At 41.9% G+C, this 27612-nt stretch overlaps 1 protein-coding gene across 2 annotated transcripts; it reads left to right on the top strand.

Annotated features, from left to right (window-relative positions):
* On the top strand, positions 1-27612 carry inppl1a (inositol polyphosphate phosphatase-like 1a). Of its 2 annotated transcripts, XM_028573437.1 has the most exons (28): positions 926-1056; positions 1177-1440; positions 7910-7973; positions 8575-8722; positions 9814-9895; positions 11382-11528; positions 11827-11917; positions 12255-12344; positions 13061-13159; positions 14747-14897; positions 15600-15706; positions 16454-16556; positions 16746-16942; positions 17137-17254; positions 17744-17840; positions 17989-18127; positions 18234-18333; positions 18853-18941; positions 19756-19837; positions 20035-20124; positions 20818-20931; positions 21261-21437; positions 21527-21682; positions 22533-22617; positions 23109-23195; positions 23689-24442; positions 24863-24996; positions 25214-27612. In XM_028573437.1, the coding sequence occupies exons 2-28, from the start codon at positions 1253-1255 to the stop codon at positions 25314-25316; spliced, it is 3792 nt and encodes a 1263-aa protein (XP_028429238.1). In that variant the 5' UTR covers positions 926-1056; positions 1177-1252; the 3' UTR covers positions 25317-27612. The 2 variants fall into 2 exon arrangements, with proteins under 2 accessions (XP_028429239.1, XP_028429238.1); XM_028573438.1 differs by lacking the exons at positions 926-1056; positions 1177-1440 and adding an exon at positions 1-31.

Raw genomic sequence — 27612 nt, forward strand, 5'->3', positions numbered from 1 at the left:
TGGATGGATGGATGGACTACCTAAGTATTATGTACGAAGCATTTTAATGTTGTAGGTGGTGAAGGTGCGTCTATTTTTAAACCTCCTTACCCTTATCACTAGGGACATTTGTGTCCTCTCAGGAGGAGGGGATGCACAATGGTTAACTTATTTACTGCTGGGTAAATAAATAACAATGCATTATATTTGTTGATCATATCTTTGTAAAATGTAGTGGAGTAAAACGTCTTTGAATGTAGTGGAGTAGAAGTATAAAGCTGCATAAAAGTACCTTATAGCTGCACAGTAGACACTTTTCACCACTGACCCCCTTCTTTATTAGTCAGTTCCTTTACTTCTATTTCTTTCCATCCCTCCTTTCAATTCAGTCCAATTTTATTTATGGTGTCAAATCCCAACAGACATTATCTCATGATACTTTACAGATAAGAGTGAGATAAGATAGACTTTATTAATCCCACACTGGGGAAATTCCTGTGCTACAGCAGCTCAAAAGAAAAAAAGAAAAGAAAAATTGTACACACATCAGAATAACACAAATACACATTCAATAGACATAGGGGGGAAATATATAGAAAGTATTATAAGAAAAAAAATAGAATTAGTTATAATAATAATAGTAATAATACAAACATAGAGTAGGTCTAGACCACACTCTATCATTTACAGAGACCCGACAATTCCCCCAAGATCATCCATGTGGTGCATTTCCTCCTCTCTTTCTCTAGTTATCCATCCCAGTCTCTTTATCCCTCCATCCCTCCTTTCCAGTGAGCTCTGTCATGCTGGCTGAAGATACACAACAGGAAACAAACTGTGGGTGACTTTGCCTATGAAATAAAGTGTCTCAATGTAATTTCCTCAACAAGATGTTTTATTTTGAAGATTCTAACAGGAAGTGTTTGTATTGACCATATTTCGTTGTGATGCGTGTCGTCCCCGCTGTTGCTGCTCAGTCTCCAGTGTGGATTTACATACCCTGATTTCCGTGGGACTGGGAAACGAAAGAGGACGGTGGCGATTCTTTCAGGAACTGAGGAATCGACCACAAACAACGTAATTTAACAAAGTTACAACTTGTAGCCCCTTCGTCAGTTGTCTCACGCCTTCTAACCTCCGTCGGAATAAAGTTTATGCTACTTTCTCTGCGCTTCTCTCACTGGGTTATTTTTCTAGTCTGGAGGAAGGCTGGGAGGTTCTCGGAGAAGTCTGGAAGCAGCTTGAGTTGAACCCGGTTTGAAGGGCTGTGGCCATGGCCGGGGGTGGTGGTGGTGGTGGTGGTGGTGGTGTTTGTCCGTTGGGGCCCGCACCGCCGATGTGGTATCACCGGGACCTGAGTCGAGCGGCGGCCGAGGAGCTGCTAGCCCGGGCCGGGAGAGACGGCAGCTTCCTGGTGCGGGACAGTGAGAGTGTCAACGGGGCTTACGCTTTGTGTGTACTGTAAGTAACTTAATCTTAGAAAAGAGAAGCTTGTATCAACTGCTAACTTGTGTGTGCGGCTTCGTTTGGCTTTGTTTACCAGGAAAAGTTAGTAGCTTTGCCAGCGTTTTAAGTTAAAGTGGTATTTTAAGGTAATATTTCAGCTAGCACATGTCCTATACATTCATTGGGTTTTGTGTTAAAGTCACTGCCTAGTCCGTTACACTGCCAAGCTACACAAAGCTTTTCTAAGTTGTACACAAACTTTCCTGCCTCGTTTGATCAAATCGTAACGTTAGTTGACGCCTGCGTTAGCCAGTGTTTAACAAGGTTTCAGCCAAACACATTTGTTTACTTTCTCCTGGAAGTCAGTGAGTGGCAGAGAGAGAGACTGTCTGTCTGCCCAGCAGTGAAACTCCAGCATGGCACAAAACTTTAGGGCTGTCCCTGTCTGTCTTGTGTCTGATGTGGTTGCCTGCAGCGTCGTTTTTACAGGGCACTGGCACTGAAACTGAATGGTGGTGGAGGCAACTACAGGGCTTCATCAGTGGTAAAGCCTTGCTGGTGTTTTAATGTAAGGCTCATATAAGATCAGTGCAGTGGTGAAGCAGCTGGCTTAGCTGAGTAGTTACACATACTATTTTCTCGCGCAGTATGATATCATAAAATGACAATAACCCGTATGTCAGGGCTTCTCTATTTAGAGAGAGTTAGAACCTGGCATAGTGTTTACTAAACGAAGTGATAAAACACCCACCCTCATTTACCCAAGGGAGATTTTGCCACCAATAACTCCCATGTGAAGCAAGCAAAATAAACAACTTCACCACCTGCTAACTTAAAATAACGTGTATCCATACTGTGTGCACCCCAGAGCAGATGATCAAACTTCAATACACAGACCACCAATGCCACCAGCATTGTGTACAATCGACAATGACTCAGGCAAGACCCTGGAAAGGGGATGTTAAACTTACAAATGACCACAATGACTAAAAAGCCCCCCTGATCCCACACAAAGGTAAACAGATGCAGGAAATAAGGCCTATGCCATGTGACATGGTACTCTGACATTGACTCAAACTACATCCTCTATCTGATAGTTTACCCCGTGCTGAGTTAACTGTTTAAAGACTTTGTGTTAACACCAGGGTGGGAAATACGTTTTTTTTTGTAATGTGAACATCTACCTGCCGCTGACAAATAATGTTTAAATTCACCAGACTCAATAGCAATTCATTATTTTGTTAGACAGCTTGTTCATATGTAAACAAATTCTACTCCTTTTGTCATATAAGAACCCCGGAAATTTTTTTTGGCTCTTGATGCACTAATTCAGTAGGTCACTCTATGACCAACAACATTCCTCACATCCATGCATCATCTGTTTCCGGATATATTCCCGCCTTCACCTCTCCCTTCCTCTCCCTTTTCACCTTTCACATCGTGGACTTTGTTTAATCTCAGAAAGTTTCCTTTATGATAACTTAAGTTTGTTATAGAGACCGTCTTTACACAAACTTTGATGACAAACAATGTTACTTCTTTTTGCCAAGGCGTTTTGCCTCCACATAAAGTTATTAAAATAGTAACAGTAGCATAACATGGCAAAAGTATTGCCATGTCATGCAATCTGTGACCCAGTCACAAATCCCGTAGACCAGTGTTGTTCCATCAATATGACCGAAACAAGCTGTCTCTGTATAAATGATATCTTTGAGAACAGGAATGGCTCAGTATTTCGCAACAACCCCTGAAGATGTAGAGGAAAAGATGGAAGCATTTGAAATTCCTCATGGCACACATATTTTAGTCATGGCCTTAGTTTGTAGGGCTGGGACGATATAAACTTCTTTGACTTTTATGTACATCATGTCTTTTTTTAAATATTAGTTTTTCTAAAATTATACTTAAAAAAATCCCAATATATTGCCTTACGCACAGTATCAAAATATATTGAATCGTGACCCATGTATCGTGATACGTATCGTATTGCCAGATTCTTGCCAATACAGAGCCCTATAGCCTATGTCATATTTGTTAAGAGATACAATATCTTCCTCAAGCTGAAATAATCATTGTATTGTAACCTTCTTTTTACCTGAATATTGCTACTAGATATGGCTTTTGTTAAGCTTTCCCTCGTGACTTACCTACACAGATATGTGTACTTCCTTTTTGAGAGATCAGTGTGTTTAGGAAGTGTTTCCACTCTGCTGTTGTCTGAGAATAGACTGGTGGAAAGACTGTTTGTGCTTGTGACTTTACAGAAGCTACTCATGGGCCAGATTGTCTTTCAGCCTTTGCCTTTCACTTCCTTAGTTTACATTTCATTTTGTAGAATTTGAGTTTTTGTGTGCCTGCATGCAGACTTTTTTTAGGAAGTGACCAGCTTTGACCTGCTTACTGAGTGTGTTTAGTATTTCTGTGCAAGGAGGGTTTGGTATTTATATGCTACAGATGGTGCAGACAAAGTAAGCCTATCTTAAATGTGTGTAGTACGCTGTAGATTAGATTGTTGTCATTCACTGCCACAGTGTGATTAAATATTGAAATATTTTGTGGCCGGGTTAGCTCAGTTGGTAGAGCAGGCGCACATGTATAGAGGTGTATTCCTCGGTGCAGCGGCCGCGGGTTCCAAACTGCGGTCCTTTGCTGCATGTCATTCCCCCTTTCTCTCACCTTTCAAGTCTAAGCTGTCCTATACAAATAAAGGCCTAAAATGCCCCAAAAAATAAATATTGAAATACAGTATTTGAACAAACAGATTTCTAGCTAAGGAATTTCTCTAATGTTTCCAGCTGCAGTGCCACATTTTTAGATTCCGACAAGAGAGTGCCGACCATCAGGTGAGGCCATATGTTGAATTTAATCATGTGTGTATACATCAGTGTGACAACTTACTACAGAGATATTGAATGGTTTCCTGTTTTTCGTGTCTGGAAGATGTGTTTTAGTGCAGCGCGTCTAAACATGTCAGGGTTCAGGCATGGCCCTCTGTGTTTCTGTGTGTGTTTGAAACTTAGATGTTTCTGAGAAAACATTCCTCACCAGAAAGGCGTGGGAGTGTGTGTACGTATTATTGCCTTGTGGAGTTAGTGGGTTTGGGAATTTTTTCAATGTATACTTTTTCTTTAAATAGCCAGTTTCCAGGTTTGTGTACATATATTTATAGCATTTTATATAGCTACAGTCCTTCATTGGATTGTTTTGTGATCACGTATTAAATGTGATGAAGATTTGCGATAGTGTAGAAATGTGTTGTGATACAGATGTGAAGCATCTGTCCTTTGTGATTGATTTAATATAAATAAGGGTAATCTTATTTTAAACCAGTCAATGGAGTGTGTAGTTTACAGTGCGGAGACTAAACTGACCTGCTGCACTTGAGGTTGAGGTTGGATGAGACAGAAGAAGAGGAAGTGGCACTCTAAGCCAAGCCAACAGGACAGAGGGAGTCAGTGGGGTAGTCATTACCAGACAGACAGACAGACAGACACAGACACACACACACACACACACACACACACACACACACACACACACACACACACACACACACACACACAGTATTCTTTGGGTTTATCCCACCCATAGATTTCTCAGTCTCCCTCCCCCTGTTATAACTTCTGCTACTGAAACAATAGTATTTACTCCACAGACCTGCAGAGAATCTCATCAGCTGCCAACAGGAAGACAAACACACACACACACACACACACACACACACACACACACACACACACACACACACAGCTACGAGACCTAAAATGCATTGTGTTTATAATATGACAGGATTAAACGTGGCTATGGTTTCAGAGGCCACACAGACAAAAGGAACAGTGCATCCCACTGACTGTGTTTACTGCTTGGCATTGAAAGGCAGGAGCAAATATTTATCAACTTTATACTGTTTAGTGTGACCAACTGCTGAAGTCATGAAATATGGAGCTATTATTGGCAACAATCTGATAAATGAGCTGTATATAAATCAATTTAACATGGGAATTTATGTTCTCAGTGTCCTGGTGGTGGTTTATCTGCCTAAGTCCCATATTATTTAACTCTGACAATATTGGTTCAAATCTGTGCCAGGACCTTTTTGTTGTCTTCCCCCCTCTCATCTGTGTGCTGTCAGATAAAAGCAACAATACCTAAAAAAAAAAAATAAAACACAAAAATGAATGTATTTATTGGTATCCGACCCACTACAGCAGGAATTGGTGATAAGCAGCCTGTAAAAACATAATTGACCTCAGCAAGGAAATAGTCCAAAGGTTACAACACAGTGAGAGCAAATTGAAAACGTGTCATAATTTATTTCCAGATGCACTGGAAATAGTTTTAAATTGCCAGCCAGACACTCCCCCAAAAAATTTTGATTTGATTTTCTAATGCTGCCAACCCATTGTGCTACTGGTGATATTGAGAACTCATCTAATCGTCAGACCCATGTTGAGGCCTGGTTGGTATGTGAAACCAGGTTTGATGAGCTGTGTTGACCCATTAAGACAGAAACAAATGCAGGTTTATTCCACGTCGCTGTGTCCTAAGAAGGGTATTAATAACATCACTAATTAAAAAGATAACTTAAAGCTACATTGTGTAAGAATAATTTTCTTTTAATCTGTATCCTATCTCACAATCTTTTGTTATTTAGTTTGTACTATCACTGTTACTTTACAATCTATAAACACTAGCTTCAACTCTGTTCTGTTTCTCCCCTCCCCCCAACGCCTACGTTGGCCGCACCCAAAATTAGCTCTTAGTATCTCCATTGTTTACACGCAGCAATTCTAGTTGTCTGATTTGCAACTGTATGACGTGAGTTGTCTGCCAGGGAAATCACAACGTTATGCACTACCATGCTATAGTTAGCCAAACAACTATAAAACTTTGAATTTACACAAATAGGCAGAAATAGCTTTTTAAAATCCTTGCTCCTTATGAGCTCTTTACATCTTGGAAAAGCCACTCCAATATTAACTTTGGTCTTGTTGCTTTGCCTGTCGCGTTGTCGTTTTAATTCTCTTTTTAACTTCCTTGGCGACTACATTACATGTCCTCGAGAATAGGCGCAATCCTCCATTTTCAACAGGCTTTCAAATCTGCTGGCAGTCGCAAGTAGGCTAATCTTCTCCCCCTCCCTGGCACGGAGTTTAAAAGTGCGAAAGGCGGAAGTATGTCCCTCTTTGGCTGATGTATTTTAAAGATGGAGGTGCAACATGGCAGCCGTCATTCAAGCGCCTCGCTCCTATATATTCTGAATGATTCTGAATGGCAGATTCTACGCGTACGAGAATACTAGTATTCTAGAAAACTAGAATACTAGTTGGTGGAAGTAACTACACATGAATGAGCACATATTTGTGAAAGAACAATGGTTTTTTTGCTAACAATCAACTCAAAAAATTACACAATGTAGGTTTAAATGTGACACTTGTGCTCAAGTCTAACAAAAACTGGCTTCGCTTCTTATAAAGTTACTTCAGTAGTATATTTTAATTCAGTCCATGTTTTAGTTGTGTGTTTACTGTTTAGCTGTGGGACACTGACCTGGAAAGACTGGAAAAGCAGCTGAGGGGTCAGGGCAGGATGAATTCCCAACATGGATTTATCCCTCCCTCAGTTTATACCGTGTATACACACACATACTGTAAATAATAAGCGCAGTGTGAGTAGCACTAAAAGCATTACTTAGGTGTTTTGCGTAAGCTGCTGGGCTTACACACCCACACATCTAAACAGACGCACAACCATAACACAGGCATACAGTATACACACCAACAGACATAAGCCACAACATTTGCTTGGCAAATAGAACATTTTGTGTCCGGTCCACTGAGCAGACATAAAGTGCGGACATGAAAATCGTTCAACTCCAGCTTGTGGCTGCAGGCATGTAGTCATGGCTGTGCAGTCACAATGTCAGAGCATTGATCTGCAATTTGTTGAGAGAAAAAAAAAGCATGTGGTTCAATCAAAAATGCAATTCAGACTCTGAAGTTTGATACATAGTTGTTGACCGAAAGAAACAGCACAAATGATGTGAGTGATTGAAGAAAAGACTAGATCATTTTCTTTTAATCTGTATCCTATCTCACAATTTTTAGTTTTTTTGTTCTTTAGTTTGTACTATCACTGTTACTAGCTTCAACTGTGTTCCACTCTACTGTATCATGCTACTGTAAGGATAAAGCCCGCTCACAACTGTGACAGACAGCAACAGGTTGAAGCTCTCTACAGCGTCTAAACCCCCCCTCACTCTCATACATGCACACGCCCCTATCCGCTGAGGTTAGGTACAAGAGAATAGTGGTAGTAGTGCGCATGTCTGCCTTGAAATGGTGTCTTTTTGTTGAATCAAACAATAGTAGTATAATAGTTTTCTCCTCTTCTTCTTTCGCTTCTCCCATTGTCTGTTTTTCGCTCCATTTACTCCAACTTTCTGACCGTCCTCTCTCCCTCTTTGGTGTTTCTTTCTCCATAGGTTTCAGAAGCATGTCCACACATACAGAATCCTCCCAGATGAGGACGGATTTCTGGCTGTACAGGTAGAGAGAACACACACACACACACACACACACACACACACACACACACACACACACACACACACACACAGCTGAGGTCAAGTGTGTGTGCACCAAAAATGTATTTGCTTCAGTAGCAGCTGGCAGGCAGAGATGCTTTTGTTGGCTCTAAGCTCTCTCTCTCTCTCTCTCTCTCTCTCTCTCTCTCTCTCTCTCTCTCTCTCTCTCTCTCTCTCTCTCTCTCACAAACACACACACTAACAGCAGCCTCTTTGTGCGTTGTGCCCAACAGCTGTGAAGTCCCCACCATCAACACACACGCTCTGTCTCTCTCACTCACACAGACACACACGCACACACACACAACATGGTGTGGCCACATAAGAGACATCTGCAATGTTTACCAAAACTGTTCTTCCTGGTTTAAATTATATTTAGACCACTGGGTCATATTTGCTTACACAACATTACATGTGGAACAATAGGGGCCACCAGGGATTTTAATAACATGACTACTTCTAGCCCAAGTGTTTGGGTGTTATTGTTATGTGCATAACTTTCCCTCTCTCCCTGTCTCTTGGTTGCATCTCTCCTTGAATATCCTCCTCCCTCTTCTTTTCAGACATCTCAGGGCGTGCAGCCTAAGCGGTTTAAGACATTACCAGAGTTGGTGCTGTTGTACCTGCAGCCCAGCCAGGGTCTGGTCACCACCCTGCTCTATGCTGTGGACAGAGAGGAAATGGCTGTCAGCGATGACAGGGACTATTCAGGTATCCCCAGAGCCCATACAAGCACACTTGCACACTATTGGCCAGATGTACTAATGCTTTTGCGCCCACTTCAGGCGTATTTGTTTCGCAACGTGCGCATAAAAGCATGGCGAGGTACGTACAAACAGGCCGCACTGAGGTAAAAGCGCAGACTGCCTGTCGCGGGTACTGAAAAAGGCAAGTTGCGCTTTTCCATGTCGTGCATATGCATTCATGGGAGGGTGAAGGGGAAAGTGGGAGTTTCCCATAAAGAGATGGGAGGGGAAGCGTGAAGTGCGCCTAATTACGTATTCTGCGGTATGTACAAAAACCTCCCTTGACAGCGCGCCTCTATTTTGCGGTGAAAATTCTCCGCCTCTTAAACGCAGGTGTAAACCAGCCGCAAGCGGGTTTCCTCGCGTATGCCTCCTGGTGAAATGGCAGCAGTAATCCAAGCAAGACGAAGATAGGCTGAAAAGATTTTTGCCACAAGGATCACACTTTTTCAGTTGAGTGAACACAAAATCATTAAGCGTTACAGATTAAACAGCCAATGCAATATTACAGTTACTGGAAGAAATCAAAGATGACATAGAATCTCCGACTCAGCGTTCACATTCCATTCCAGCAGTACTCCTCGCTACATTACAAATATTGGCATCGGGATCATTCCAAACAGTCATAGCATCAGCAGTGGGAATATCGCAGTCTGCACTCAGCCGTATCGTAGCACCAGTACTTAACGCTTTGCTACAGCGCACTAGTCAATACATACATTTCCCCACCACTAATGCCGAAGCTGTTACCTCATGAACAAGCAGATCAACTTCGTTATCGCTAAATCTTGGTTTTCGCTGTTTTGACTGACTTGGTGGCTGATCCGTGATAGAAAGATGCACACAATTTACGGTATAGTGGGCGGAGAAAGGCGCTGATTACCCAATGACCTGCAGGTTTGATAAATACGACGTAAACTGATGTATCACAGCGTGCGCTTTCTGCGGGTTGGCCATGGCGCTGATAACGCTACATTCGCAAATGTACGTACATCTGGCCGTCTGTAATTGTCTTCCTTTTGTCACATGTTAATGCTCCTGACCTGTGATTGGAAGATGGGGAGGATGAGAAGCCACCCCTGCCCCCTCGCTCAGCCTCCACCTCCACTCCCCCTGGCGCAGACACACCCACAGACAGGTACAAAGTCTCTGAGGACTTTCTTTATTATGTCCAGTTGACAATAATAATACTATGTAAGCGCTGAAAAGCAAATCCAAAACTACTCGCAGGGATTCTTAACCAATGTGTTAACCATGTAGTACTCACACACAACCATCTTTTGAAAACACACACACAAGCCGCGACCACAACACACACAGAGGAAGGATGTTGCTTCGCTGTGAAAGCGATTATATCAGCTCTGCTCACAAAAATAGTATCAGAAGTATCAGTGATTATATGAACAAACAAACACATTTAAAGAACACACTGTTCCCCATTCACTTTCACTGTTTCTGCCACATGGCATGCACACATGATGCAGTAAATATGGTTACAGATTAATATCAAACTTAACAAACACTCTCACACACATGTTCATTAGCAGACAAACACACACACACACACACACTCATCTAATCTCTGCTCTGCTTGTGTGCCCACATTGGTCAGATATTATGCATGGCTTTGCAAGTGTTTGTGTGTGTACGCACATGTGTGTATGTGTGTGTGTTGCTCACATCTTTGTATATTAATGAACAGAGATTAGCGCCTTCCCTCAGATTATTGTGAAGTTAGTTAGGTGGCTGAATTCATCATTCTAATATTTCTGGATGCAACTAACTAACTACAGGTAGAATTTTCCCAAAGAGATGAAAGATTGCAGTAAACATTATCACTGTTTGAACTGTAGATAAAATCAATGAAGCTACATCCTGCTTTCTGTCGCAGCGGTCCTCATTTGTACTCCGTTGTCATGGAGACAAAGCATAAAATCGGCCATGGAAATCAGCTGTGATACTTTCCACGTATGATTAATTAAATGATCCTAAATGAGTGCAAAATACATCCTGGTCGGAAACAGTAAAGGAATAAGACATCATCTTTTCATTTACACTCAACAGTTTTAACAGTCTGCTGGTTTACAGACTTTGCATGTTAAAGATAAGGCTTGGTACAGGAAAATCTACTTAGCTTACTCGGAAGCCACAGTCTGGACCGTATAAAAAGGATCGTAATCACAAAATAAATTTTAAGTTTTACTTGCAGAGTTTACACCAAAAGGAGGGTTGTATTTAGCCATACTGAAAGTTTTGCAAGCAATTAAATAAATCTCACAGGAGGTATTGTGCAGTATTTCTGTAAAACCAAAAAGGGAACCTAGTGTGTGTGTGTCTGTCTGTCTGTCTGTCTGTCTGTCTGTCTGTCTGTCTGTCTGTCTGTCTGTCTGTCTGTGTCTGGCAGGTTAGACATAAATCAGCTCTCTATCTTAGGAGGAAGTAGAGGTTGCAATTGATCTGCAATATTGATATATTTTAGTAGTAGTTTAGCTGAACATTTAAAGATATATGACAGTAATAGAATAAAAGTAGCATACAAGTAATAGAAACACAGCAGGCAAATTATGTGCATGTGGTGAAGATGGTTCTACATACTCATTGGACTTTATTTGAATTTGTTTTAGTGCTCCAGCAGCTAATGGCCTAAGCACAATCTCCCATGAGTACCTGAAGGGCAGCTATGCTCTGGACTTAGAGGCAGTCAAACAAGGAGCCTGTGCCCTGCCTCACCTCAACAAGACACTAGTGGCCTCTTGCAAACGCCTTAATGGGTAAGAAGGACACACCAGCACATCTGTAGACACACATATTCCACAGACACATACTCTCTTGCCCATGCATATTCTCTAGCTCTTTTATATATGTGTTCGTCACAATGCTTTGGTTGCACATTAAACATACAAACAAATATAAACACAAATATAACTGAATCACGTGATTATTAGTCATCTGTAATTCATTGTGTAACCCCAAGATGCACACATAAGTATAGTAAACATCTGATGTCCTATAGATAGACCTATATGTTGTAAGTTGTGGATCTCTCTCTCTCTCTGTTTCCCCAAATAGAGAGGTAGATAAGGTTCTGTCTGGGCTGGAGATCCTGTCTAAAGTCTTTGATCAGCAGAGTGCTTTCATGGTCTCCAAGATGATCCAACAGGTACACATTTTTGTCTCTTTGTATGTTTATGTGTCTAAGTTAGAATGGAAGCAAGTGGAGGCATTCCAACAATATACATTTTTTTCACAGATGATGGAATATGTGACTTAATGTCCTTAAGTCACAAGACAATACTTCTGTTTAAGCCTTGCTAACTAGTAAAGCTTGTACACCGAGCAGCCAATCAGAATAGGTGACAGAGAGACACGTTCATGAAAAATGGCTATTTATTTGCTTTAACACACAGAGGGACCTATACATACTTACGTCCCATTCTTCTTTTCAAACTGCACAGCTTATATGGGTTATAATTGTTATTGTTTTTTTCCTCCATCAGTCGGTGAATCATGGTGGAGACCAAGAGCTGGAGAACCTTGTGACCAAGCTGGCAATTCTCAAAGACCTGCTGTCCTCCATAGAGAAGAAGGTACACACACACACACACACACACACACACACACACACACACACACACACACACACACACACACACACACACACACACACACACATATTTTTGGACACAGTAGCCATTTGTTAGAAAAAAAGTATTTGCATAATGTGTAATACTAAGAAAGTCAAATCAAAAGGTGTGCCATAACAGGAAAGTAATTAAAGCTAAGTTCCTTTTTTTATATTCAAGCACAGTGTACCTCACCAATTGACCACCAACCCCTTTTTGCTTTTATCCCTGATTTGGAAGTCCAGTTTGACCTGCTCTGCCATGTTAATAAGTGACACCATTTTTACTCGGACTTCATTTGTAAGAAGGGACTTTAGCTGCTTGGGAAGGATATGGCCTCAATGCAATCAGGCTGCATGTCTTAACTCATGTGATGTCACTGGCTCCACATTCTCTGGTCCTGTTAGATTACATTTAGGAAATGGGAAACTGTTTGAAACCAACACTGAAGCTGAAAACAATACTCTGTGTGTGTGTGTGTGTGTGTGTGTGTGTGTGTGTGTGTGTGTGTGTGTGTGTGTGTGTGTGTGTGTGTGTGTGTGTGTGTGTGTGTGTGTGTGTGTGTGTGTGTGTGTGTGTGTGTGTGTGTGTGGCCTCTCATTTATTTTTCCCTCTTTAATTTTTTTTCTTGTTCTTTCTTTTAATTGTGGTTGCTCTTCCCTCTCTCTTTGTCACCTCAGGCTCTGAAAGCTCTCCAGGACATGAGTTTGTCCTCGCCATGCTCCCTTCCTCCTCTCTCCATGCGTCACAGCAAAGCCATCCCTGTGCAGGCCTTCGAGGTACAGCTACGCACACGCACACACACACACACACCACCTACACACTCATAAAAAAAGTCTCTCTGCAGGGTGATATGAGTTCTGAATTAAGGCAGTAGTGTTGATGATATCATCTGTTCCTAGCTTTGGACCTTTTATTGGAAGTGCATCAACCAAAAACTGAAACTATTTTTTACACCCTTTCATTAATCAGGGAAGGGTAATGTGAGAAATACCTCTAATTGTAGCAGTTATTTAAATGAACCCATACTTATTTAAGACACTCAATGATCTAAAAGCCAAATTGCCCCTATGGGACATTTAAGCTTGACTCCACTCTATTGTCAATTTAAGTATGCATGTTTTTAATCAAAATCTTAAATCTTTCATATTGCCTTTTTTATGACAAGGAAAAGGAAGCCCGGCAAAAGATTATTTTATTATTATGTGTTGATTTTAGACTGGAAGCAAACCTGAGATTTGTTGTAGAATGCTGAAATGCCTGCAGATTTTATTTATTAAATGCTACTATCAAGGGATGTTGGTTTCGTTTCACAGAGGACAGACTGAGCTTGAATTACAGTAAAACAGTGTGTGAGGTCATATATTCCTAAAACACACTGCCCGAACTTCATCAGCAGAACTGATGTGAACCAACAGAAATATTTGTAATGCAATTCCTGTGGCATCCGCAGTGGCTTTGTCATAGTATATGGTATTTGTCACTTTTGGTATCATACTCCCACTCACAATGATTATGCATGTAAATGTGTATGACTAAAATGTTGTCTATTGCTCATAAGATTATAGTTGTTTTATTTTGAACAGCATAACTTATAGACTAAAAGAGAAAAACAAAGGAAAAGTCGGGGTGAAGAGGTAAAATGAAATAACCGGATAATTATCAGTAGGAATAGGTGGGGAAAAGGGGGAGACAGAGAAGAAAGAAGAGGTGAATGATTTTAAAATACTAGCTGTCAGCCAAGTGTGCATCCTCTGTGGTGACCTCCTTCCAGCAGCTTCCTGTTGCACAGGAACAGAAGCGTTACATTGTGGGTTTAAGATGTGGCACCTGATTTGCCACTAACACACAAACAGACCCCATCAAGGTTTTACACGGTATGACTCAAAATCAGAAAACATTTCATCACATTTGTGAGTAGTATGGGATGAACAGAAATTTGCAAACTGTTTACTAAAACTATAAATTGAGAGACTCAGGACATTGTGTGTGATCATCAAAATTCCTGCTTTTAGTTTTTAGTTTTCCAATCTAGCTATATTCAAGTTCAAGTTCAAGTTCCACTTTATTTATCCTTAGAAAAGGAAATTTGATTTGCAGCAGGATATTCAAAAACACACACAGATTTAACATATATAGATTTAACACTCGCCATAGAAGCAGCAAGCTTGTTTTGTATGCGATAACAGTAGAGGGACAGAGTGCAGACGAGTCCACTACTTTCATTTTGGAGACCCCTGGTGGTGTGAGGATTTGATATGACTTGAAAGTTCTGTGGCCACATCCACTTTTATAAACGCGCTGCAAGCACCTCCAGTTTCTGTGAGTTTGTGTGTTTTTAATCCTCCTCCCCTGATACACTTCAGGTAAAGCTGGATGTTTACCTGGCAGAGCTGACAAAGATAGGAAAGAGCCAGAAGTACACTCTGTCGGTGGACGTGGAGGGAGGACGACTGGTAGTGATGAAGAAGGTGAAGGACAGCCAAGAGGACTGGACCACCTTCACACATGACAAAAGTGAGAGAATTACACAAACGCTCCATTTACAACAACCCCAGTATTTTCTGAACTGTGAGATGAGTAATCAGTCTTTCCCCCAGGAAATGATTCAGCAGAAATCTGTTTAACAGAGTAAGTTACTCAGATCAGTTTAGTTTGTAGACTGCCTAAACAATAGCCACATTCATTAAATGTGTGGCATTCTCTGTGTGAAATCCTCTACTCGCACCTCTACTCTTTTACCTGATAGTTAATGTTTTATGTCATAAAGGTATATTCATTAGTTTATGATGGTATTGGAGGTGGTCTGTATTTTGATCGAGGTGGCCATCCTCTGCTACAAAACACCGTGGGAAACCATGAGTAATGTGTCGGTTTTAGCTGCATTCCACCATGGAAACTGTTTAAATGTCTCTAGACTCCAGGGGAAGAGATGAAGTGTATTTTTATATCCAAGCCAGTTATAACATAATATTCTTGATGGTATCTGTTTGAGATGCAGTTGAGGTAAACACATGAAAAAAAAAGAGGATTAATGGCTTTTCATTGTTCTCCTTCCTTTTTAATTTAACAGTCTTTAACCTGCTCAATCTATTGCTTGACCTTGCTTTTTTCTGCATTTCTCTGTCTTTCTCTCTCTCTCTCTTCCTCTTTCTCTCTCTCTCTCTCCCTTCCTATCTCTGACCTTCTGTCTCCCGTCTGTCTGTCTGTCTGTCTCAGTCCGTCAGCTGATCAAGTCTCAGCGGGTGCAGAATAAACTGGGCATTGTTTTTGAGAAGGAGAAGGACAAGAGCCAGAGGAAAGACTTCATCTTTGCTAGTGCCAAGGTCTACACACACACACACACACACACACACACACACACACACACACACACACACATACATACATACATACATACATACATACACACTCAAACATTGCCTCAATCATACACTTGTAGATGTAAAGCAAAATCATTTACAGTTACTCAACCATTCACACTTACAGACACTTTCATATTCAAACTGACAAGGAAATACTCTAACATATCTATTTATTTGTATATTCATAATCATATGAAGGACACTAACAGATCCAAGATTTGTGGCAGGGACCCACACACAAATCTCATCTATGAATTCAGTTTCCACTGACACCCCTGCTGTAATGTGATTTTCAACTCTGCATTGCTATTAGATATTTCTCTTTTAATGAAGAAAACATGATGGAAAATACCAAAGAGTTGTCTGCCCACAGTGCTGTAAAAGAGAGAGCTGTTAAGTAATAAACTCATATACACTTCAAATGTTTAAAGGTTTAATGGAAGCCCACGGGATGTTAGTCAGCTTGTAAGTGTTGCTACTTGGAAACAAGGTGCCCTTTTGAGGCAACTTCCACTCACAGGTGTGTGTGTGTGTGTGTGTGTGTGTGTGTGTGTGTGTGGTGTGTGTGTGTGTGTGTGTGTGTGTGTGTGTGTGTGTGTGTGTGTGTGTGTGTGTGTGTGTGTGTGTGTGTGTGTGTGTGTGTGTGTGTGTGTGTGTGTGTGTGTGTGTGTGTGTGTGTGTGTGTGTGTGTGTGTGTGTGTGTTTCAGAAGCGGGAGGCATTTTGCCAGCTGCTGCAGCTGATGAAGAACAAACATTCCAACCAAGATGAGCCAGACATGATTTCTATCTTCATAGGCAGCTGGAATATGGGTTAGACACACACACACACATTATTTGTGTGTTCAGATTAATTGTTCAACATAATATACATAAATAGCACACACTGACTTGATGATGTTGAAATGAAAAAAAAAAAAGAAAAAAACCACATGTATGCATTTCCAGAACATGACATTAGTATTTTTGAAGAGAATGTAACATTTTGGTCTGTCTCGGTAGGCTCGGTGCCTGCGCCAAAGTCTCAGGCCTCATGGGTGTTGTGTCGTGGCCTCGGGAAAACTCTAGACGAGATGACGGTCACCATCCCTCATGATCTTTATGTGTTTGGAAGCCAAGAAAACTCTGTGTGTGATCGCGAGTGGGTGGAGTCACTACGTGCCATGTTGAAAGAACAGACAGAACTGGATTATAAACCGGTGAGAAAACAAAGATCACATTCTTTGATTACAGTAGTGTTATTTCACTCAGGCCTAACTAATTTAAGTCATGAGGGGGGGTTTGAAGAAAAAGTGGAGATGTTAACGTTTAAGAAGGTTGAGGCAAAACTGAAGCTGAAAGAAACGATGCTGCCTATAGGTTCCTCACTGTCTGTTGTTGTCGTTGGTTGTAGATCGCAGTGCAAACTCTGTGGAACATAAAAATTGCTGTGTTAGTGAAACCGGAACACGAGAACCGGATCAGCCACGTGGGAATGTCCAGTGTCAAGACAGGCATCGCCAACACACTGGGTAACAACAGAACTCAGTGTTCAGATTTTATTTTTCCTTCACATTCTTCACTTCATGGTCAAAATCTAGAGGAAAATATGAACAATAGAATAACCGCACAATTAAACACTGACTTTTCTGTTAACAAAAGGGCAATTAAAGGGGTTATTATGGATTTTATTACTGCAACGTTTGTGGTCACATGAAAGAAATCGGACTTGAATTAGGAAGAAAACTTCTGGTATCTGTATGATTTAAAATGCCATGACATTCATTTAAACTCTGTAAACTTTAAAAGTAAGAGAATGATACTAGATTTTTTTCTTTATCCCAAACTAAACATTTTCATAGCAGTGTGCCTTGACATTTCAGTGTGATTCATTTTCACAACTGGATCAAAATTATTCTATGTTCTTGGTTTTTATTTTCAATAAAGTAACACTTGTTATACTGTCAATTACTTGTCAATCATATATTTAGTTTGTACGTTTTTTTGGACGTTTGTTTTAGGCAACAAAGGAGCTGTGGGTGTGTCCTTTATGTTCAACGGGACATCTTTCGGCTTTGTGAACTGTCACTTGACATCAGGGAATGAGAAGATTGCCAGGTACCTACCACAGTTTAACACACACACACACACACACATTATTTATGGCTTTATGGCTTGTACCTTCTAACCCTTACATTGCAATTTGACTTTGTGGTGGATATACTGTTACAGTACCTGTGACCCATGTGACCTTTGACACCTACAGGAGGAACCAAAACTACCTAGATATTCTCCGCCTGCTGTCACTAGGAGACAAACAGCTGAGCTCTTTCGACATCTCACTGCGCTTCACACACCTCTTCTGGCTGGGCGACCTCAACTACAGGCTGGACATGGACATTCAGGTGAAGCAGAACACAAACACAGGCGCACAGGCACAGAATGATGAAATGCAGCAGATCTGGGTGACACCTCATTTTGTGGTGCTGTCTGTTTTGTGTCAATGTGCAGGAGATTTTGAACTACATTAACAGGAAGGAGTTTGATCCCCTGCTGAAGGTGGACCAGCTCAACCTGGAGAGGGAGAAGAACAAAGTATTTCTGCGCTTTGGTTCGTATGCCTGCGTTTCTCCCACACTTCTGTCTTACAGTAATGTTTACCTCCTCTCCCTGTGCGTAATGGAATAGATATTGGAAGAAGAAGAAGATAACAGACTTTATTAAGTAGAAGAAGTAAGTGTTGGGAGACTTAAAATCAGCCTTTCAGTGAGGAACTGTGAGAGCTTTCTCTTGCACTCACGTCATATGAGATTAACTTTAAATGCAACCCGCTGACTGGGAAACATTGCTCTCATCAGCCACTGTGTCACACATAGTGTAAATGTGTCAACACAAGCACCAATCAGCAGTCTGTGATGAATATGTGTGTTCATGTTTTACAATACAACCAATCAGTCAGCTCTTGCAAAAAGCAGAGTAAGAGAGAGAGGCTTTCTTTTGTCCATTCGTTTTAGAATTATATAAACATCTCAAATGTGTTAATGGGATTTATTGATATTCTAAAATCCTACTCTACTCAACTCACCTTCTCTGAGTTCTAAAAAGTGAATGTGTGTCTGCTTGCTTGCAGCGGAGGAAGAGATCTCATTCCCTCCCACCTACCGTTATGAACGTGGCTCAAGGGACACATATGTCTGGCAGAAGCAGAAGGCCACAGGGGTACGTTTACTAACACCTATAGTTTGTTTGCTTTGGTCCGAGTCAGTTGATGAGTTTGTAAACTTGGAGCGGTTTCCCCTTGGTCCGGTTCCGTTTCACACCTGGAAAAATCCAAGCGTACCGAAATGCGTCATTACAAATCACGCGGGAACGTTCGTCCCCCTCATTGGTCAGATGTGTCTGTGGCGGGAGGAAGAAAATAAATACAGGAAGAAGGTCCTGTGTTCTGGACTAGTGAATATTTCTTGCATCTCCATGGTAAAACCAGCTCATTTCATTTAGATCAGACATTGTCACCGAGACAGCAGACGCTGGTTTCACCATGGAAATGCGAGTGACGAGGAGTCTGTTTCTGTTAGAGAAACACTGCAAGCTGCTACAGTTTGCATGTTCTGCCAAAGATACTCAATAGTTCTAAACCATCTCTGGGTTCTGCCGCATCGGAGATTGCAAAAGCGCACACCTGACTACAGGAGCTGTTTAGCTCAGACTTGCGGAGAACACAGTTGGTGCGGTTCTCACCACAAACGAACCGCGCCAGAGTTCGATCAAAAGCGTACCGAGACCACCTCATCAGGAAGTTCTCGGCTTGTTTGGTCCTATTTTGGTACGCATTTGAGTGTGATTGCTGTATTCTCAACTGCCCAAACGAACCGCACCAAGGGGGAAAACGAACTCTAGTGCGATTCAACCAATCTAAATGAGGCGGGTGTGAAAGCCCCCTAACTCAAACAACATCACAGATATACTTCCTTCCAGCCATTTCTGTCAACTGATAAATCTGCCGTGTCTTCTGCCTTTCTGTCGGTCCCAGATGAGGACTAATGTTCCGTCCTGGTGTGACAGGATCCTGTGGAAGTCATACCCAGAAACACACATTGTCTGCAACTCCTATGGTGAGACCATCAGCAGAAAGTCACCCAACACACATTTGTTGCATTTCAGTGTAACAGAGGCTCTTTTTAGCAATTATAGCAACTGGGTAAAGTGGGTAGTTTCACCCAAACATCATAAACCTCTATATATGGATTTTACAGCAATTAATATGATATATCAACACGGAGACTTAAGTATATGCTCTTTTGGTTGCCAGGCTGTACAGATGATATCGTGACCAGTGATCATTCCCCTGTGTTTGGTACCTTCGAGGTGGGGGTGACCTCCCAGTTTGTCTCCAAGAAAGGTACGAGTGGATATAGTTCAATTCTTCCGGAAATACTTGAAAATTGAATTTTCTTTGTTAATTTCTTCTTCCTGTTGATCGCTCTCCCTCCTGGCCTGACTATGTCTCTCTTTTTCTCGGTTCTTGCTCTTTTAAGGCTGCGGGTAGACTACGTGATTTGGCCATAATGGCCGATTTTCAAAATAGAGCGGGCTTTGTGCACGTTTTAGAAACTTAATGATGGTTTGTTTGTTTTTTTCAGCTCAAATCTGGACAGTTTCTGTCCTATTTCTGCTTTCTATTCGGCTTTGAGTCATTTAACACACTACAGGTGTACTCCTGTAGTCTGTTAAATGACTCAAAGCCGAATAGAAAGCAGAAATAGGACAGAGAGAAAATAATACAGCACCCTGTTACTTATTCTCTATGTTCAAGTAGCATCACAGCTAATGTTTTAAAGTTAATGTAATGCCCTGTAACTGAATACCAGTTATTAAGTGCAAAATTATTCATCTTTTCACATTCACAATCTGGGATATTCTTTTGGTTACATTTTTCTACGTTTTTCTTTCATTAAGGACAATGTCACATTTACAAGTACATTTCTAAGTTGATTCTTGTGCCTTGTATATGCTATTATGCTTCACCTACTCAGATCTTCCTTTTCTACACCCCCACCCCACCCCCATCCCCACCTGTTTCTGTGCTCCGTAGGTCTGCCAAAGTCTTCAGAGCAGGCCTACATTGAGTTCGAGAGCATTGAAGCCATAGTGAAGACAGCGAGCAGAACCAAGTTCTTCATCGAATTCTACTCCACTTGTCTGGAAGGTGAGAAGAACTCATTCACACATACAGAAATCCAGCAGGAGATACAGCGCAGACAGGGTTTCTGTAAGACCGAGCAGATGTAGTAAAAAATGTATATGTTTCTTCTCTTGGTGTCTTTCTCCCTCCCTCCCTATCTCAGGCAGTCAGTAAACCTTTAAACTCAAATCCATTTTTGACCTGTGCTGCATCCCCGCCTCCTGCCCACCATGTACTTTTGAATGAAATTCAGTAGAAACATCTACCTTCTCTCCTTCCCACCGTGTTCCCTTTGTCCTCTCTCCCATCCACTCTGCCCTGCATTTCTCTCTCTCTCTGTCTCTCATCTGCAGAGTTTAAGAAGAGTTATGAGAACGACAGTCAGAGCAGTGACAACGTCAACTTCCTGCGCGTGGGCTGGTCCAACAAGCAGCTAACGACGCTCAAACCTCTTCTCTCAGAGATCGAGTACCTGCAGGACCAACATCTGCTGCTGACGGTGAAATCACTGGATGGATACGAGTCCTACGGTATAAAGAGAGTGTGGTGTGGCCGTGGAATTCTTTGATGTTGTTTTAGTCTGTCAAGCAAGCAATGTGTGTGTGTTGTTCCCTGCTAGGAGAGTGTGTGTTGGCTCTGAAGTCTATGATTGGCAGCACAGCACAGCAGTTCCACACCTACCTCTCCCACCGTGGCGAGGAAACAGGAAATATCAGGGGGTCCATGAGGGTCAGAGTCCCCTCCGAAAGGATGGGAACCAGGGAGAGACTCTACGGTAATGCTCTGTATATGTAACTGTGTGGTGATAGTCTGGTGTGCTGTGCAGACACACCGGGAACTTGAGGAAGAGAGTTAAGGTTCTGACACACCAACCCGACAGCCGACCGTCGGCAGAAAAGGCAGTCGGCTCCCCGAGGTCAGAAAAGTGCCTCGGAACACACCAAAGCAATGCCGACTTGAGTGTACGTTCTGCGCGTGCGCGAGACGTAATACGTATCCATAACAGCAGGCGGCGCTAATCTGTATTGTCGCCCAGAAAATTAAAACCAGAAATGACGAAACATCTCCTAAGTAAACACAGAGCACGCTGTCATTGTTTTCATCAGAGAGTGTTGATAGTAGTCAAGAAGGATCGTTGTTGTCTTTACTCGCTGAACGGCAGAAAATACGATGGCTAATAATAAGAAGATACTGGCGTTGTCAGCTCTCTGGCTTCTTCTTGTGGAAGAAGCACTGATTTGCTAGTCAAGGGCTAGCACTCCACCAATCAGATTGGTCCTTGATTCCGACTGCCCACTGGCCTGATTCAACAAGTCAAATTGGCCCAAATGGATGCCGACGGCTCCTCCGACTGACGACAGCATGGAACACACCGAACAGACTCGAGTCACCGACCTCGCCAGACTGTCCGACGGCCGATAATCGGGTTGGTGTGTCAGAGCCTTTAAACAGACCTCAATTAAAAGGAATCAGCATTTCTAGCCAGACAGGAGGGAAGATGTAAATGAAGCAGTTGAGACAAAAGAAAGGACTTTTAATCTTCAAGAATGTGTAGTTGGGAATTGTCCAAATGATGCAGTTTGACTTGTGTTAAATTCTACAGCTATTTTTTTATTGTATTTCAGAGTGGATCAGTGTGGACAAGGATGAGACGGGTGGACCTAAAGGGAAATCCACTTTGGTATCCAGGGTGGGACATGAATACGTCAAGTCAGTACACTCTACTCTTTTTATTTTGTTTTATTAAAATTTGCACACATCCTTCAGAGGAGATTATTCTACACACCACATTTTTTGCTCTGTAATGTAGATATTTACATTACATTGGATGCCCTCATAATCAAAGATAAAATGAAAAAAATGCTATTGTTGTCCAATTTAGAGATTGATGTTTTGCTTGAGTACCATTAACTGTAGTAATTTTTTAAACAGTTATTCCTTTTCTTTCTCCTTTATACAGTTTAATACAGCAGACATACCATCATCATGTTGTATTTAAAAAAATAATCACAATATTGTAATGAAAAACTATTGATCATTTTTGCCTTATGAAGAATGGTTGAAATGTTAGTTTTGGGAGCTTTAATCTAGGCTACTCTCCGCTTTTACCTTTGTTGAATCTGATAGCTTGCACCTTTCATCAGGGATGTGCACACAAACACCTTTCTGAATCCTCTGTTTTGTCCCACCTGATGATGCAGGCCATCTATGGTTCGTAAACCGCTTGGAGAGCTGGGAAAAGTCAGTGAGGAGGGAGAAAGGAGCAGCAAAGAGGAAACTGCTGCAAGGTACTGACACATTTATGTATTTTATATCCACTGACAAATACACATATTCAAGTTAACCACACAAAAGATACAACCATTTTTTGTTTTGTAAAGGCAAGGCAAGGCAAGGCAGCATTATTTGTATAGCACATTTCAGCAACAGGGCAATTCAAAGTGCTTTACATAAAAACGATTAAAATACAAGAATAAAAGTTACAGTGCAGTATAAGAAATTAAACATTTAAAGAGCAGTTAAAAACAGTTAAAAAAATATAAAAGCAGATCATATCTGAGATTTTATCGTGCTAGTATGGGACAATGTATAAGCCGTTGCTCTATACATGTAATCCACCTTTGCCGTTCCCAGAACGGGCCGGTCCCACCGTTCTTACGAAGATCAACAAAGCACTTTATCTAGCCCTAACAAAAAGTGAAAAACATAAAACATAAAAAGTTAAGCCATCAAGCCCCTGTTCTGTGTCTGTGTGTGTCTGTGTGTGTGTATTGTGTGAAGGCCTAAACAAGATGCACCAGACGGTGATCCATCCATCTGCAAGAACAGCTATAATAATCCCGCCTACTACATCCTGGAGGGCGTTCCCAACCAGTCGGCAGCTGCTCTTTCGCCTGAGCTACTCCCATCTCCTACCTCGGCAAACCCCCAGGTAGCTAAAGCCCCTCCTCCCTCAGCTGGGGCTCGAACCAAACCCCCCTTTGTGGCCTCGGGGCCCTCTCACCCACGCAGAGCCATGACGGGGCACCCGGTCCGCGCTATTAGCGAGGAGGGCTCCTCCGAGGACGACGGAGGCGCCTGTGGAACAGGAGCGCAGGGCGTTGGTGTCGCAACAACAGTCGGAAGCACACTGAATCGACCCCCTCCTGACTTCCCCCCACCTCCTCTCCCCAAGGGAGCCCTGGAGATGGTTGCAGAGGCCCCGTTCTCCAAACCTCGCCCTCTTTACCCAGACCTAGCCGAGGTCAGGATCCCAGCAGCCAGTCCTGCTGCCCCGCTGGCCCTCGGAGAGGGTTTTAGACGAGGAGGAGGAGGAGGAGGAGGAGGAGGAGGGGCGTTGGACGACCAGTCGTGTTCTGTGCTCCAGATGGCAAAGACACTGAGTGAGAGCGAGTTTCCTGGGCAGCCTCCACGTGCTCCGTCTGCGCCGCCACCTCTTAGAGGGCAGCCGATGGGTTTAGGTCTGGACTCCTGCCGCACCTTCCCACCCAGAAATGCCATCACAGAGAGTATCGCAGAGGACATGCCTGAGGAGGTGAGCAGTTCATTTAAATTCTCATTCAGTGGCTCTTTCAAGGTTTTTTCTTTTATATGTGATGCAGTTATGAATGGTTTGGCAGCTGGTTGTGATGGGTAGTTTCTTTCAGGCCATCCCAGTTTGTGTAGTATAGTTTTCTCACAAACCCAGAAGCTCTCTTCAACTTGGCTGTTACCCAGCTCCGTAGCGATTTCATAGCATTTTACGTATGTTCATACAGTCATCTGTACGATTTGACCAAACCATCTTGATCCCTTTTCATCAAAGTTTTAGCGCTTCCTTTTTGGTGTGAAGAAAACTAGAGCCCATCCCAAGATAGCGTTTTGTATCTTCTGTGCGTTCGGTGGGAGGAGTGTCAAGCTGCGATGTTCCTTCATCAGTTTTTAGCTGATTCTGTGTTTCGTTTCCCCTGCACAGGCACTTTGGGGCAGCAGTAGCTCGTCTTTGTCTGTTGGGGAATCCTCAGTGGGGGAGTGGTTGCAGAGACTGGGACTGGAGAGGTATGAGGAGGGTCTTCTACACAACGGCTGGGACGACCTGGAGTTCCTCAGGTGCATACACTCACACACTCAGAAATGTTGACAGTCACGCTCTAGTGGGTGTGGGAATAAAAGCTTTCGCTTCAGACCGAAAATAGTTGACAGCAAAATCTCCAATTTAAGTGCAGAACGTTGACCTGGTGGGATTAAAACTACATCTCTACTGTTATTATTTTAAGTAAACCATTACTGTTAATTAAGAATTAATTAGTAAGAATTGTTTTTCCAGTGACATCACTGAGGAGGACCTGGAGGAGGCGGGGGTGCTCGACCCCAACCACAAGCGAATCCTGCTGGAGAGCCTCAAGCAGCAGCAGCAGCAGCAGAAATAAACTGTTTCAAACTGGTCTATGACTGGTCCAAACTGGCCTGATACCAGAACCGGGTCCCAAGAGGCCAGATTTCAGCTGAACTGAACTGAGCTGAGATGGAATGTGCCAATTAATGCCAGACTGTGCCTTCTGAGAGAAATTGCACTCCGTTTGTACTTTAAAAAAACACTTGTACAACCACCATGGTTTTTCACACGTAATGTATGTGCGTTGTCGTAGAGGTGGCCTTATTTAATGAGAATCCTGTCAGTCCTTTAAGCGTCACTACATAACCCTCAGCTTGAAACCTAGTGAGAAGATGCAGGGTGAGATAATATTATTCTGGACAGATAGAATTGAAGATATAGAGCAGCTGATGCCTAGGGGAACCAGAGCCTTGAAAACACACTGTCTGTGTTTTGCAGTTCGCACTCTTTTAATGTGTTCCTCTCTGAGTCTCTGTTTTCCCCCCACCATTGGTCACAGTTGGGGAAACTATGCGGGAATTTTTCAAAAGCACTCAAGGGTAATGTCAGTCCACAGCTCGGGCAGAGGAACGTCCTCGCTTCTGTGACGGAGGCAGACAGGAAGTGGTGACAGGAGAGGAGGTAGCCCTGACTCATGTCCGACTGAAGCCAGCTCGCATTTTCTCAAATTTGTACTTTTGTGATGATGTTTGGGCCGCTGTTGTTTAAATGGTGGCATTTATTGTCTCCGTGTCTCTGCATGTGTTTATGTTTTTATGTTTCATTTTTTATGATAAAGGGAATATGGAGCAAACCAACCAAACTGGTCCTGTTGGAGCTAAGAGTGCATATTTCATAACATAGCATAACATTAAAAGGACTGTATTAGCCATCAGCACCCCCTGGTGTGTGATCTGTTCACACTCAACCCTGACATTTCAGCTTTTTTTTTGTAGATTGTTATAAGAAGTTGAGACATTTTTTTTCTCCAAAAATCTGTAAGTATCCTTAAACATTGACAAATTACCCATGCAGCATACAGATTATGTATTTGGTTAATTGGCCTAAAAAAATCAAGTAGATAAGTTATACAATCACAAGTATACATGAGGTAGGAAAGGAAATATTACTCTGAAGGTTTTACCCAGCACATTTCTCATGTTCCCAGTTTTATTGTCTCCGAGGACATTTAATTTCAATTTACAGAAAACAGAATTTAGTATCATATATGACCCAGATTTGATGGGCTTTATGTCACATCTTTCACTCATTTCATTTTAAATTGTGTAAATGGAGTGTTCAGGGAATTTGTTAACATGGCTAAATAGATTTACTTTTACACAAGATTTACTAAGCCATCATATTGTCATTTGTAAATTTGGTCAACAAACCATTTTCCGTGTAATACAGTCTAGAGATTTTGATTCTTTTTTTTTTTTTTAGACATATTTTGTACAGGTGGGAAAAGATGTCACCTCTAATGATACACAAAAAAACACAAGAGTCATGTTTCTGCAGGACACAGATGGTTTGGGGGCTGTTGTTGATCCCTGATGTAACCAGCAGGTGGTGCTGCTACTTCAAAAACCTCATCAGTAGATGCTGACTGTGGAAACTTTGGGGAAAATAAGACACAACCAAGTCATGTTCAGTGAAAGGATTTGGTTTGTTTATATATTGTTCTTGAATAGTTAAATATCAGAGAGTCAACTTACCTGCTAGTGTTGAAAATGCCTTTATATGTTCTTAATTTAATTCCTGCCTTCTCTTCTGCCCGTGAGACTAAGCCAAACCGATAAACCAGTTTATAATTGTTTTAGGAGAGGCTGACGTGGCCACAAAAGTAGAACTCTATACTCACAATGAATGTGTTTTTGCATAATTGGGACTAAATAGGCAATGGTAGCAGTTTCATTCATGTCTGTTTGATCTGCTAATTTTGCTTGTGACCCAAAACACATCCTTGAATTCGGTTTCTCGCATACAACCTTTGACTTAGCAACTTGCCTGTATTATGTGTCGTACACTTTGTCTAATTTTCTAACAGCCAAACAACCGTAATGCAGAGAATGTGGATCTGGCGTATAGATGTGTTAAATCTGAGGTCTTTGTAAGCCTTATTGGCCTTGTGTGTGTGTGTGTGTGTGTGTGTGTGTGTGTGTGTGTGTGTGTGTGTGTGTGTGTGTGTGTGTGTGTGTGAGAAAGAGCCGTGCTATTGTTGTTTTCTCTGACACACTCAATTTTATCTTGTTCCTTTATGTAGTCACCTCTTTTGGTTATGTTAAGTTAATGTAAGTTGTTTGCCCATGTCATTTGTTTTTTCAATTAAAATCTAATATCTTATTTACTCA

Source organism: Perca flavescens, chromosome 3 (genome assembly GCF_004354835.1).
Source record: "Perca flavescens isolate YP-PL-M2 chromosome 3, PFLA_1.0, whole genome shotgun sequence".
NCBI lineage: Eukaryota > Metazoa > Chordata > Actinopteri > Perciformes > Percidae > Perca > Perca flavescens.

What these genes read in the sequence shown, in the direction of transcription:
- inppl1a (XM_028573437.1), top strand. Translation starts at nt 1,253, where the DNA reads ATGGCCGGGGGTGGTGGTGGTGGTGGTGGTGGTGGTGTTTGTCCGTTG. An exon ending in AGAAGCAGAAGGCCACAGGG is followed by an intron (nt 18,942 to 19,755) that starts GTACGTTTACTA and finishes TGTCGGTCCCAG; the next exon opens with ATGAGGACTAATGTTCCGTC. An exon ending in CCAGTTTGTCTCCAAGAAAG is followed by an intron (nt 20,125 to 20,817) that starts GTACGAGTGGAT and finishes TGTGCTCCGTAG; the next exon opens with GTCTGCCAAAGTCTTCAGAG.